Below are 12,735 nucleotides of genomic sequence, written 5' to 3'. Positions count from 1 at the left end.
GCAAGCTCTCAGGCATCTTCCTGCACACACACTGCCGGGAGCACTGTGAGGCTGCACCACAACTGTCCTACCTGAGGCAGGGTGGCAGAGTGCTAATGTGTCACTTGAACTGGAAAAGCTGAGGAGGTTCCTTCACACTTAGTGTCACTTGGTGTTTCGTCTCCTGGAGCTTGAACATTTCCTCTTAAAAAACAAAGCAGCTGCCTTTCCCCGGTGTGATTGAGGAAAACTGAGAGGTGGTTGTGTGTGGGGGGAGCTGGGTCCCACCCAGCTCCCCTGCCCCGCTGCCACACTGGGCGAGGGCTTGGCTGCAGGAGGCTGCTTTGCACTGATTTCCCTTACCCAATTGTGCTTTGTGGGATGTTCAACCCAAGGAACATGGCAGATCGAAAGAGGAAGCCCAAGTTTTCAAAGGAGGAACTGGACATTCTGGTCACTGAGGTGACCCGAAACGAAGCCATGCTGTTTGGGAGGGACACCATGCGTCTGTCCCACGCTGACAGGGACAAGATCTGGGAAGGCATAGCCAGGCAGATCACATCAGTCAGCCAGGTGCCCAGGTCTGTAAAAGAGATTAAGCACAGATGGGACGACATGAAGAGAAGGACCAAGGACAAACTGGCTTTCATGCAGAGGTCCCTCTGCAGCCCCGGCAGCACGGGGCGGCCCTCGGCCATCGTCCTGACCGCCCACGAGAGAGCCATCGAGTCGACGCTGCATTCGTCACGCCAGGCGCACGGCTTCCGGAGAGCGGATCTGGACGTGGTTGACAGCCCTTCCATCAGCTGTAAGTATCACTGCCTTAACACCTCTTTGTCTTATGCTTGCCTGTCTCAGTTTGACACCAGAAGAGCGTGGTGTGTGTTTTGGGAGAGGCTGGGGTGCCTGTCAAGCCTGGTCCGACTGCCGTGTTTGGTTCTGAGACAGCCTGCTCTGGTCATGGGGTGTTGAGATGGGTTGAGGGAAAGTTGTTTCCATCTTCTTTATCTCTTTAATCCTTTTCCATGCTGTCTTCTAAGGGTAGACATTGCTCTTAATGGGTTCTAAGTCTGAACTAATCCTGCAGGTGAGGGAACATCTGCAGCTGAAGTGCAACTGCCTCCAGTCTGTGGAAAAAAAGTGCTTGTAAAGGAGTAGGGGCTGGTTCTTCATCTTGCATGTACCACGACAGAACAACAGTACTGTCAAGCTGAGAAGAATCATTTGCCACTCACTAGTAGGTCACTTGCAGGGTCAGCACCTTCCAGGAGGCCTGTCCTGGGGACTCTGATCACTGGTGGTTTGTGGCATGGGTGCTGTTAAGTCTTTCTCTTCACACCCGACAGTGGTTGTGCTCAGAGGCCAGGACACCGACGGTTTCTCACTGGTGGTCTGAAGGCTCAGCACAAGTGCTGTGAGCAAGGGGGATAATGACTCCCTCTTCCACTGTTTTAGAGAAGCTGCTGGCCCTGCTCTCTGAGTTCATCTTCTTGCACCACAAGTGTCAGGCACCTTCCAGTGCTAAACCACAAGCTGCTTGTTGCAGGTCCCTTCCCCAGCTGCGTACATAGGGTTCGCTCGTGCGGAGGCTCAGCTTCTTGGTCTGTGAGCTTTTAGGGGTACAACAGGGAGAAAGTAGGGATGACTTCTTGGGAAGAAGCCAACTTGCGCTTTATGAGTGTTGGTTGGCCTCTTCCAATGGTCTGGAAGATATTGCTTCATATACAAGACCTAATGTCCTACCACATTAGGCCTTCTATCTGAAGTAGTAGTGGGAAAGCAGGGACAAAAACCATCAAGAACTGTGGTGCTTGGTCCTCCTTTGCCTCCATCTTGGAGGCCAGCTGGGCTGTGTCAGAGGTAAAATGAGTACAGCTTGTGCAAGGAGATAGTGAGCATGGGAACAGGGGAAGCATCATCTCTTCTTGCGGCCGGTGTGCCTGTGCCTGCGAACTGGCACATCAGGAGGTATTTATCAGACTCGTGAGAACCTTCCTGTGGTGGTTTGCTTTGGTTGTCCATCAAGTCTGCTTGCCCAGTTAATGCAGGGCCCTGTTGCTGCTACTCCTGACTGCATGGTTATCTCAGTGATGCCAAGCTACACAGTGGCTTTGCAGCAGAGACGTGGTGAGCAGCCAAGACTACATCTGTGCTTGTGTGGGTGTGGAGGCTGTCAGAAGTGACACGGGAGCAGGGTTGGACATGAGGGCTGTTGCGAGTCCCTCTAAAATGTTGGCGTGTTCTAGCTGCTTATGGTTCGGGGGGAGCCGCTATTGCTGTCTGAATTGGCTTTACATTCTAGTAACGAAGGGGGCTGTGTGCAGGACCCCGTGGCAGAAGGATTCCTCCTCGGCTGGCTGGGTTTGCCTACTCTTCAGGCCTCTTAGGGCTGAGCTTGTGCCCCAGCCGCTAACGCTGCAGCACATGCATGTTGAGTTCTGCATCAGGAGCTGCAGGCTTGTCTCCACTGGCAGAGTGGGGAGCGGGGGAGGGGCCAATGCTTTTTCCATGTGCTTTGAGATTCCATGAAACAGAAGTCAGGTGTAAGGGATTTCACATTAATAAGTTCTGCTTCCTCTTCTGTTTAAGCTGATGAAGACGAGCAGATGCCAGGCACTTCTCAGGAGCACCGCTTCTCCTCGCTGCAGAGGGCTGCTGCAGGACTCAGCCAGCTCTCTGGGCCCTCCTTCCTCCATGCCTCTTCATCATCAGAACACTCGGAAGCTACTGGCCAAAGGCAGGACCTGCACCGTCCATGCCCCCACACCACCTCCTGCCCCAGGCCCTCGCGCGCCCTCACCAGGAGCCCATCCCTCTCCAGCCTGGACCGGCAGCTCCTCCGATCCCACATGCAGCAAACGGAGCTGCTCAGGCAGTTCTGCCAGCAGCTGGTGGCCGTTCACAGAGACATGGCAGGCAGCATGCACCTCATCGGGCAGAGGATGGCTGACCTCAGCAGCCAGGTTGGCCAGATGTGCCAGACTCTGTTGGAAATCCGGGATGGGCTCCAGGCTTTCCATAGGACACAAGATCCTAAGGTCTTCCAGGGATCCATTCTGCAAGCAGCTGGCTCAAAGCAGCCCCCTGAGCCCAGTGCAGAGTGTAACCCAGCCCCCACCAAAAAGACTCCCCCTGCACGGATTACCAGGTCACGGAAGAGAAAGCACCATTTGTAGTCTGCTTCACACAGGGTAAAGAAGGGTGCCCCTTCCTCAGCTACTGCGTGCTCCAAAGCCCTCTCCATCTCTACCAGTATGCTGTGGGGAAGGTCAGCAGCCCCCAGCCCACCCACCCTGCTGATAGCTGACAGAACAGTGTGAGTTCTGGTAGCTGAATAGTCAGGCTGGCCCCTGCCTGGGGCAGAGAGGGATCTTCAGTCTTACAGATATTGGGGTGTAGGACATCTTCCTGTTTATAGAGATTAGGAGTTTCCACTGCCTTCCCCGTGCTTGGAGCACTCTAAGCTAAGAGATGCAGTGGAAATTGATCTCTTCTTGTGCCTGTGAAGTGCTGGTTACTGAGACTGTGCTCTCCAGAGCTTCCTTTGCCATCAGCCCACAGATGGCCCCTGTTCCTGCCCTCTCCTCATCTTCCTGCACATGACAGTATGCACTGTGCAGAGATGCAGTACCCTTAGGGCTCTGCAGACTCCTGCTGCTCATTATTTTGACCTTGCATTCAGCACTAATGAGCAATCCAGTGCTTACTGGGACCTAGGCACAAGTCTGGGGAGAGGGGTAGGAAAGGAGAGCTTGTGCAGAGCAGGAAGGAAGGCACAATCCTGAGGACAGGAGGACATGCCTGAGCACTGTGTGGTTTCAGACTACTGAGGAGGGCTGCTATGGCATGTGCCCCCTGCACTGACAGCCAAGAGTTCAATCTTGGCCTGCTCCAGTCTGAAACCCCTATCTATCCTTCACAGCTGCAGTTAAAAGGCAGTGATTTCATACCATGGCAACATCTCAGAGAACTGTACCATGTTACTCCCTTCCATGTCCTAAGACTCAGTTTTGAGCTGCCTCACCATCCTCTAAATGGGAGAGACTACACAGGAACCAGGGAAGTTGTAGGGCTTGCTTCTGACCCCGGGAGCAGTTTGGGTTTGTGTCCCTGTAATCGTGCCAGCTTCCCTACAGTTCCATTGCACCTGGTGTCATTTAGGGTGGGGTCTGTGCTGTGTTCTCCTGCTGTGAAGATCTGACAGTCTAAACTCACAGCTGTGTAGACTGGAATCATAGAATGGTTTGGGTTGGAAGAGACCTTAAAGACCATCTAGTTCCACACACCCCATCCCCCCCAGCATTGGCACAGACACCTTCCACTACTCCAGGTTGCTCAAGGCCTCATCCAGCCTGGCCTTGAACACTTCTAGGGATGGGGCATCCACAGCCTCCCAGGGCAACCTGTTCCAGTGTCTCCCCATCCTCCCTGTAAAGAATTTCTTCCTAATCTCCAGTCTCAATCTCCCCTCTTCCAGCTCAGAGCCAATGCTCCTCATCCTGTCACTCCCAGCCCTTGTCAAAAGCCTCTCCCTACCTCTCCTGGAGCTCCTTCAGGTACTGGAGGGCTGCACGAAGTTCTCCCTGGAGCCTTCTCTTCTCCAGGCTGAAGAGCCTCAACTCCTGCACCATGTCCTCAGAGAGGAGGTGCTCCAACTCTCTGATCATCTCTGTGGCCCTCCTCTGAACCTGCTCCAGCAGTCTGACACAAAGGTGTCCAGTCTTGGCCACGCTGGTGTTGTGCTGCTTGCTTTCCTTATAGTGACACAGACAACCATGTGACAGCTTTTAACTTGCTTTAGCCCTGCATCAGGTGTCCCATTTGCATCCCCTAGTCTGAAACTAGGTTTTAATGTTGTCACCTCAGGTAGTGGTCACACGTGAAGTCTTCTCCTCGATCTGCACATGGGTATCTACCATGCTTCTCCCATCCTGGGAAAGTCTGGACCACTGCCATGCGAGCCAAAGGGCTAAGGTGTTGCCGAAATGCTGCTGCTGCTCTCCAGGCTGTCCTGTTGTATGTGGAGGTGAGCTGCAGCAAGCTGTTCAAGCTGACCTGAATGTGCACCATCCTGCCATGTCTGGGCTACAGCCTTGGCCTGAAAGTTGCCTTGAATCTAGGCAGTGCAGTATAGCAGAAGGATGGTTTGATTTGTGGTGGTCTAGAAGGGTCTTCTTTCAGCTGCCTGGCCTGGCCTTTGAAAGGGTGCTGCAGTGGCTTCTGCTCTGGAGAGCTCGCTGTACCTCTGCTGTGTCAGGCATTCCTGTCCTGCTTTTGCCTTCTTCCTTTTTAATCATTCTCTAATTCAAAGCCAAGTGATGTATTTTAAGTTGTGCAGTCAAGGCCCTTGCTCCAGGAAGGCCTGGCAAGGGAAAAAACCTCTTTTTAAAGGCCTGACCCAGGCAGGGGACATTTCCTTCTAGTGCTGGTGCCAGGCCAGGGCAGGACTTACTCACCTTCCCCTAGGGATACCATTTTATCTCTGCTGTAAGGTTTGCATCCTGCAGAAGTCCTGGTCTCCCTCCAGTTGAAGGGGAGGCTGGGAGCTCTGGCAGGAGTGGGGCTGATTCCTGAATCTCAAGAGAACCAAAACAGTGAGCAGTTTGAGGCTTCCTGAGTCAACATGGTGCTGCTGCTACAGATCAAAACTACTGTTTTATATTTTTATAACCTGTGGATGTACTGATCAAATGAGCTCTGATGTTGTCCAGGGGGGTCCCTTCCAGGAACCCCCAGGTCTGCAGAGGAGGAAGGTGTTGGGTGCTGGTGGGGGTTGGCCTAGTCCCTACCATCAGTGTGCCCACACAGACGTGTTCAGGATGCAGTCCTGGTGCAGGGAGCACGGCCTTCGCTACAAACCCCCAAAGGCTGCTCAGGAGCAAGGTCTTTGCGTTGTAAACTTCCTGATGTCTGCCCCCAGTTTCCTCTGTGGACTGTTCCAGATGGGCCCAGACCTGGGGACATAACCTCCTTCCCTGTGTAGACCCCTTGGTGGAATGGCTTTTCTGTTCTGGCTCGCAGAGGACGCTTCCTCCCATACGTCCTCTTGAAGTAAGTGCCTGTGTCCAAGCCAGCTGCTGTGCTCAGCCCCAGCATCTCCATGTCCTGTACGTGCTGACAAAACCCCGGGCTCGGAGCATTTTTGTTAAGAATGCAATAAACATCCCAGAGTTTTACCACGGCTGCTGTCGAGTCCTTTGTTCCTCTCGTGTCATTGTCCCACACCGCTGGCGAACCTCTGGCACATGTGGGGTCTGCGGAAGGCACTCGGTGTTGGACAGCTCGGCAGGGTTTGTGGGTACTGCACCCCATGGCCTCTGCCTGGGCTGGTGGAACCTCTCTTGTGTGGGATCTCCTGCTCAGTGATGGTTTGGGAAAGGCCTTTTCCCTGCTCCCACGCTCTGGGGCCAGCCATTAGTGTGAGATGCAGAGGGGAGGTACAGGGCAAATCCTGGAGGGTGGTGGCTGGAAACCTGAGTCTCCTCCATCTGTGGGGCTTTCCTTCCCTCACCATCTCTCCTGGGTCCTCCCTTCCCCTCCAGGGGAGCAATGGTCCCAGGTACCAGAAAATGCCGTGGTGTTTTACTGGGCATGATGACTGGGCCAGCCCAAAACTTGGCAGTTTGGTGTCATTAGTGGGCTGTGGCTTAAAAAAAGAGGGGATGGGGTTTTTTTTGCTGCTAGCTAGAAGGGCTATGGGAAAGATGGTCCTGCCAGAGCCCTCCAACAGCTGTGGGGTTGCCCCAAATGGGTCATAAATGGTCTCCGTTGGTGCAGTGACTGGTCCTGAATAATCCTGGGCACAGTCTGTGGTCATCCCGAGCCTAGCTCGTTGCCTGGACTGAGCAGGACATGAAATGACCTATGTGGAGCTGGTGGCCATGCCTGTCTGCAGGAAAAGGAAGAGCTCCAGGTGGCTGGGTCTGCCCCAGCCCTGCTCTTCCTCTGGGGCCATTCCTGTCTGCACACAATCCTTGTGTCAACCTAGCTGTGCCCATCCCAGGCATCCAAACCCAGGCCAGCTAAAGTGCTTGGAAGCAGGAGGGGAACTGGCCATTTCCCAGCCTTCACAGGAAGAGCTGCTGGTGACGTGAGAGATTCAGCCAGGGCAAGAGGTATCAGTAAAGGGAGGCTGGTACAGTCTTCTCCTCTCAGCAGGCAGCTTGGGCTCCAAGCAGGTTGCTGGTTTGTGGAGTGGTTTCGTCTGTCCTGGGGAAATTGCTGCTCTACCCCCTGCTGTGCAGTTGCATGAGGTGTCTTAAACCTTGGGTTTCATGCAGCCCTTCATAACCTGTGTCATTGGTGTCCCTGGGGCTGCTTTTGCCAGGGCTGGGCAGCACTTGTTGGAGAGCATTTCTGCAGATGATCTCATCCCCATTTACCTCACCTCAGGGAAGCACCACAGATGTAAAACCTTCCTTTTGGAGCACAAACCAGTTAGGAACTGCCAGCAGCTGTGATGAAATCTGTTTGTGGCTGGATTATCCCACAGCTGCCTGTTGAAGGGCTTTTTCATACTTCCTGGTGAAAGCAGCAGCACTGGATGCTGACTTGGAGAGATTTAGAGGCAGGAGGAGAGCAGACAAGAAAAACATTGCTCCTGCCTGGTAAAATACTTGCTAATCAAAGTGGGATCTGGTGGGAATAGCTAACCAGACTCTCCCCTTCTCATGCAATGTTGTGTTTTAGGGAATGTCCTCAATCTGGCTGTTAACTGCAGTTTGCTGGGTGTTGCAGTAGCTCAAACAAACTCCAGGGCATAACCCATTGACAGACTTGCTGAGGCGTTGGGCCAAAAGTGGTGAACTTGGGCTGAACTTACACCTTAGTTCTGTGAAGGAAGGTCTCAGGGCTGGTGCATCCCATGCACAACCAGGCAACCACATTGGTCAGCAGAGGCTGCATCCTGTGGAAAACAAGGTGGCCACATCAGGCAGCAGAGGCTGCATCCTCCAGATAAGAGGAAGTGGAGATGAGGAAAGGGTCCAATGAGGAAGAAGAGCCCAGACCCAAACATTGTCAGGGGATAACTGCCCAGAGATTTGTGTTTGGGGTCCCTCTCTGGAGGGATCCCAGCTCCCTCTGTTTCTCCACCAAACCATCTGAATAAATTATTTTTACAAGATGTGATGGCTGAGATTCTCCTATGGGAAACCCAGGGTGGAGAGACTTCTCTAGGACTGGGAATGCACTGCCCCATGGGTTCCTCAGTGCTCCTGGCTGTGAAGATAGGAGTCCTGGCTGTGGTGTGGGGAGCTGTGAGCTGCAGGGAGCTGTGCTCTTCCACAGGAGCAGCCTGATCTTGTCCTTGCTCTGGCTGATGGTTGGGCAGTGGTGCTCAGAGCAGCTGTAAGAATCTCCAAAGCTTGTACTAGGAAGCATCCTGGCATTCCACCTGGACTGGGAGAGCTTCCCCTGGGATCTCCTGTGCTGCAGACATCAGACTGACCACAGCACAGTGCTGTACCTCAGGGGGTGTATCTCTCCTGGGTCTCTGAAGGTCTTTGTTGGAGTGATGGCTGACCCCAGAAGTGACAGCCCTGCAGAAGCTCCTCGGGCTCCTTTCCTTCCCAAATACACAGTGGTGGTTTAAAAACTCCTTTGTTTTGCAGCCAGGAGTAAAAGAAGGGCTAACAAAGGCCAGCGTTTGGCTGATTGTGGCAGTGCCAGAGCCTGCTCTTTAAACAGTTACTGAAGATGTTGGAGCATCCTGGTAGCCCAGGAGGCACAAACACAGCTGGTGGCAAGCACAGGCACAGTTGCTTAGCAGTGGGAGCAGACCTGCTGGAGCCTCAGGCAGTCTGAGCTGCTGCAGGCTGGTTAGGTGTGCTCTGTTTCACCAGAGTGGTGACCTTTGGCGTGTGCCTCGGTGTGACTACTGCAGGTGGTTGCTGTCTTTACCTGTGTAAGCACGTGGCTGGAGCAGGGAAGAGTGTTCAGGGGGAACTGATTGATTTCTAAAGCCAGAGAAATAGCTGCGAGCTGGAACAGCTGGGCAAGGCCTGTTAGCAGCAGAAGCCAGACGAGCTATTTGCTGCTCGCCTTCGTTAATTTCACTGCAACAGGGAGTGAGGAATGAGAGAGGTGAGCAGTGCAGGAGAAGGAAAAGCTCTTAGCTGTGCACCTTGTAGATCTGCTCTGAGTGTGTCTGTATGGTGACAGGGTCTCCTCCTGGTCCCAGGTGCTCATGTTGGGCAGCAGCTGGAGCTGGTGTCACCGAGCCTCTTTCATGTCCTCTAGCAAGAGCACAAGGCATGTGAGAGCAAACAGCTCTAAATCTGTAAGACATCTAAGACCAAGTTAGACAGAGGGACAGTTGCTTGAAGTGGGTGTGAACACATTTCTGCTGAGCAGAAATTCAGTCAGTTTATGGCAGGGAAATGAATCCCATGCCCAGAAAGTGATTTCTCTGCCAGCACTGCCAGGAGATCCCCCACCACGTGGTGCTGGGCTTTCTTGAGGCTTGCAGTTTGTGTTTTCCTGTGACACTCTCCTGAATGCCCAAGTGCAAAACCTCCCAGTACTGGTATGTCTCTGGTTTCCTTTTGGATGACAGCAGATACCCCCCTGCACATGGTTCTGTCCTCAGCATCTCCCTTCTGCTTGTCCAAGAGGAGACAAGCAAAGAAAGCTGGTATCTACTAAAAAGGGAAACAGTATTTTGGGGAAGAGACAGGGAGAGGGACTGTGCCATGTTCTGGAGAACAAGAGAGGAGGCCCTGGGATGTAAAGTAAAGGAGTCCAGAAATCCTTGTTTCCATCATTAGGCAAAGATATTTCTGCCTGTGAGAGCCTATGTCACCCTTACTGACATAGATCATAGACTCATAGAATGGTCTGGATTGGAAGGGACCTCCAAAGGTCATCCAGTCCAACCCCCTCTGCAGTCAGCAGGGACATCCTCAACTAGATCAGGTTGCCCAGAGCTCTGTCAAGCCTCACCATGAATATCTCCAGGGATGGGGCCCCAACCACCTCCCTGGGCAACTTTCTTCAGGTTGGATGGACATTGTTGTCATCCCTTCCCCAACTGAAATGGACCCACTGGCTTGGTGTTCCCTGGGTGCCCACACTCATTGTCCTGTGTCTCTGGCAGTTTGCACACCATTGCTTCCAGCCCTGCGCTTTCCAGCCTGGCTGTGTCCATGACTCTTTCTGAATGCCACTCTGGCTTCATTGTGGTTGTCATTCTGGTGCAAGGGTGGGGCAAAGGAGCAGAGCTGGTGCTTCACACCTGCCTTTTCACCTCACCCTCAGGTACGTGATCATCTCCCGGGAGGAGAGGGAGCAGAACCTGATGGCCTTCCAGCACAGCGAGAGGATTTACTTCCGCGCCTGCCGTGACATCCACCCCGGGGAGAAGCTGCGGGTCTGGTACAGCGAGGATTACATGAAGCGCTTGCACAGCATGTCCCAGGAGACCATCAACAGAAACCTCACCAGCGGTGAGTCCCCTCCATCTCCACCCTGTCCCACTCCATCCCTTTGGTCTGCCTCCTTCAATGGACCGAATGTGGTGGGTGTAGTAGGTGCTGCAGGAGCTGTGTGAGGAGAGCTTCTGCCTTTCTAGAAGCAGAGCTCCTCTGGAGGAGAGCTCTGCCTGGCATGGTGTGGCGTGGCATGGCCTGTCGAGGCCTGGCGTGGCCGGACGGGTGGAGCAGAAAAGTAAGGTGACTGCTCTCGTGGAGGTCACAGGAGAAAGATTGGTGCTGTGCCCTGTCATGTGTCGTGTTGTGTCGTGTGTGTGCTGTGAGGGCCAAGGCATCACCAGGGGACCACAGTGCTGCTCCATCCCAAGGCTCTCTGGCCTGCAGCTTGCCGAGCTGGTGGCCCCACAGGCAGACATTAGGTTCTTCCAACGGTGCTGCTTTGCCTGGCTCCTGTGAGCAGCCTGTTTGAGGGAGCCGCTGCTGGTTCTGTGTGTATATGAAAGAGCTTTCCTTGGGGGGGGTATTTGTCCATTTTTCCTCGCTTAATTTATCTCCTCTTTCTTCAGAAAGATAATTTGGGATCAGCGTGACATCAGCTAGAGGCTCCTTAATCTCACAACCTTAGCGTGCGTGTACAACTTACAGGCGGCTGTGTGCTTGTCAGGCTGATTTCCCCCTGGATAAAAAAGTTTATCTTTAAAGAGTAGCTGTGCTGGAACAAAGCCTTTGCATCAGGGTAGTGTCAGCAAGGTAGAGGAAGGCAGAAGTCCTTGCTGCACTGGTTCCTCTCTATGCTGTTGAGAGCTGAAGGGCGTTTCTCTCCAGGCTTGGCCACACACTGGCAGGGTCTGGGAGGGGCAGCCACACTACCGCTTAACTTCCTCATGAAGGTTGCCCTCTACATTATCACACAGCTGCCGTTGCTGCCTTGACTTGGTAAAAGGTGTCTCCTTTTTAGTCATGGGGTGGACAAGATGACCTGACAAAGCTGGTTGTCCTCATTCCCCTGGAGCTGCTGTGCACTCTCAGTGTAACGTCTTGAGGGCCGTACTTGGGCAATTCCCACCTCTGAGTTCAGAGGGGTACCACCATGCTTTCCTCTGCTAATGAGCATTGTTCACTGATGGCTTTACTGATTCTGCCACATCCCAGGCACACGTTAATTGTCCAGGTGGCTTAGTCCTTTCTGAAAGTAGAGCAAGAGCTGCTCTGTAAGGGCACCAAGACTACAAGTGACTGCCCTGCCAGGCAGATGTGCCTTTACTCAGCCCGTGTCATGGTTTGTGTCAGTCAAATGGTAGCTCACAACCTGCTCTGAGCTATGGGCCCAGTAAAGATCTGCCTCTGAACTCCTCAGGACCTGCCATAGCCTACCACACACTCAGGCAGAAACCCACGTGGCTGTGGAGGCCACCGTAGGACCCCTCAGATCACCCCACAGTGAGCTGGGCTCAGCCTGCGCTCACAGAAGCAGTACAGAGGCATTGTTAAAACAAAGCATCATTTGGGCTCTGCTAGACCTGGCTGGGTGGGCACTGGGAAGTGCTCAGGGAGCAGCACCACAATCTCTTGGGTTACTATTTGAAAGTTTTTTGATTCCCTGCAGATGGTGAAGTGATGTACATTATTAACCCCAGAGGAAAATAACGTGGTGCCAAGGACTTGTTTCTACCTGTAGTTTCTGACCCGCCATCATCAGTGGAGCTGAGACCAGTACTAAACAGGAGGGATCACCCCTCGTGGTTTCATGGCTTTTCCATAGGGCTGAACCCCTTGGGTGGTCAAGGAAAAAAAAAAAAAAGGAAAAAGAAAAAGAAAGAATCATAGAACCATAGAACTGTTTTGACTTTTAAGATCATCAAGTCCAACCTTCAACCTAAGACCACCATGGCCATTAAACCATGTCCCAGAGTGCCATGTCCACACATTTCTTGAACACCTCCCTGGGCAGCCTGTTGCCCAATGTCTGAAGAAGAATCTATTTTCTAAACCCCTACCTCTGCCAGCAGTCATCATAGGGGAGATACTAGGGCAAAGGCTCAAAGCTTTGCCTGCAGAGGTTCTCATCAGCGTGTTGAAAATGAGCTCAGTGGTGACAAACTCAGTCCAGAAGTGATTGTGCTTGCCAGCCAGCATCCCAACCCCCTGTAAACACCCTACCTTTCAGACCAGCCCTTGGTTCGGTGCCTTGCTCTAACTGTTGTGAGCCTTGTGTTTTCTCTGAGTTCTTAGCCTTGCTCTCCTTTGCAAGGGAAGGGTGGCTTTGTGATTATGAAAGCATGAATGCACTTTTAAAAGCAATTCAAACCAAATACAAATCCAAACC

General features: G+C 53.0%; 1 protein-coding gene across 6 annotated transcripts in view; it reads left to right on the top strand.

Annotated features, from left to right (window-relative positions):
• Nucleotides 1–12,735, top strand: part of PRDM11 (PR/SET domain 11) — a 53,931-nt gene that overhangs the window by 29,527 nt on the left and 11,669 nt on the right. For 4 of the 6 annotated variants that reach the window (XR_010990167.1, XM_068161599.1, XM_068161596.1 and 1 more), the window contains exon 6: nt 10,237–10,424. Coding sequence is in view for 5 of the 6 variants with exons in the window: in XM_068161599.1 (XP_068017700.1) it covers nt 10,237–10,424 (188 nt within the window). In the remaining variant the exon portion in view is untranslated. Of the gene's footprint in view, nt 1–374; nt 788–2,568; nt 6,155–10,236; nt 10,425–12,735 lie in introns of those variants that run through there. The other 2 variants (XM_068161600.1, XM_068161597.1) reach the window with 2 other exon arrangements.

The sequence above is a fragment of the Melanerpes formicivorus genome, unplaced genomic scaffold (assembly GCF_026170545.1).
Source record: "Melanerpes formicivorus ecotype bairdi unplaced genomic scaffold, bMelFor1.0.p_v2 SCAF_58, whole genome shotgun sequence".
NCBI classification, from domain to species: Eukaryota; Metazoa; Chordata; class Aves; order Piciformes; family Picidae; genus Melanerpes; species Melanerpes formicivorus.
The sequence above is the reverse complement of the archived record's forward strand: the minus strand, read 5'-3'. Positions and strand labels throughout refer to the sequence as shown.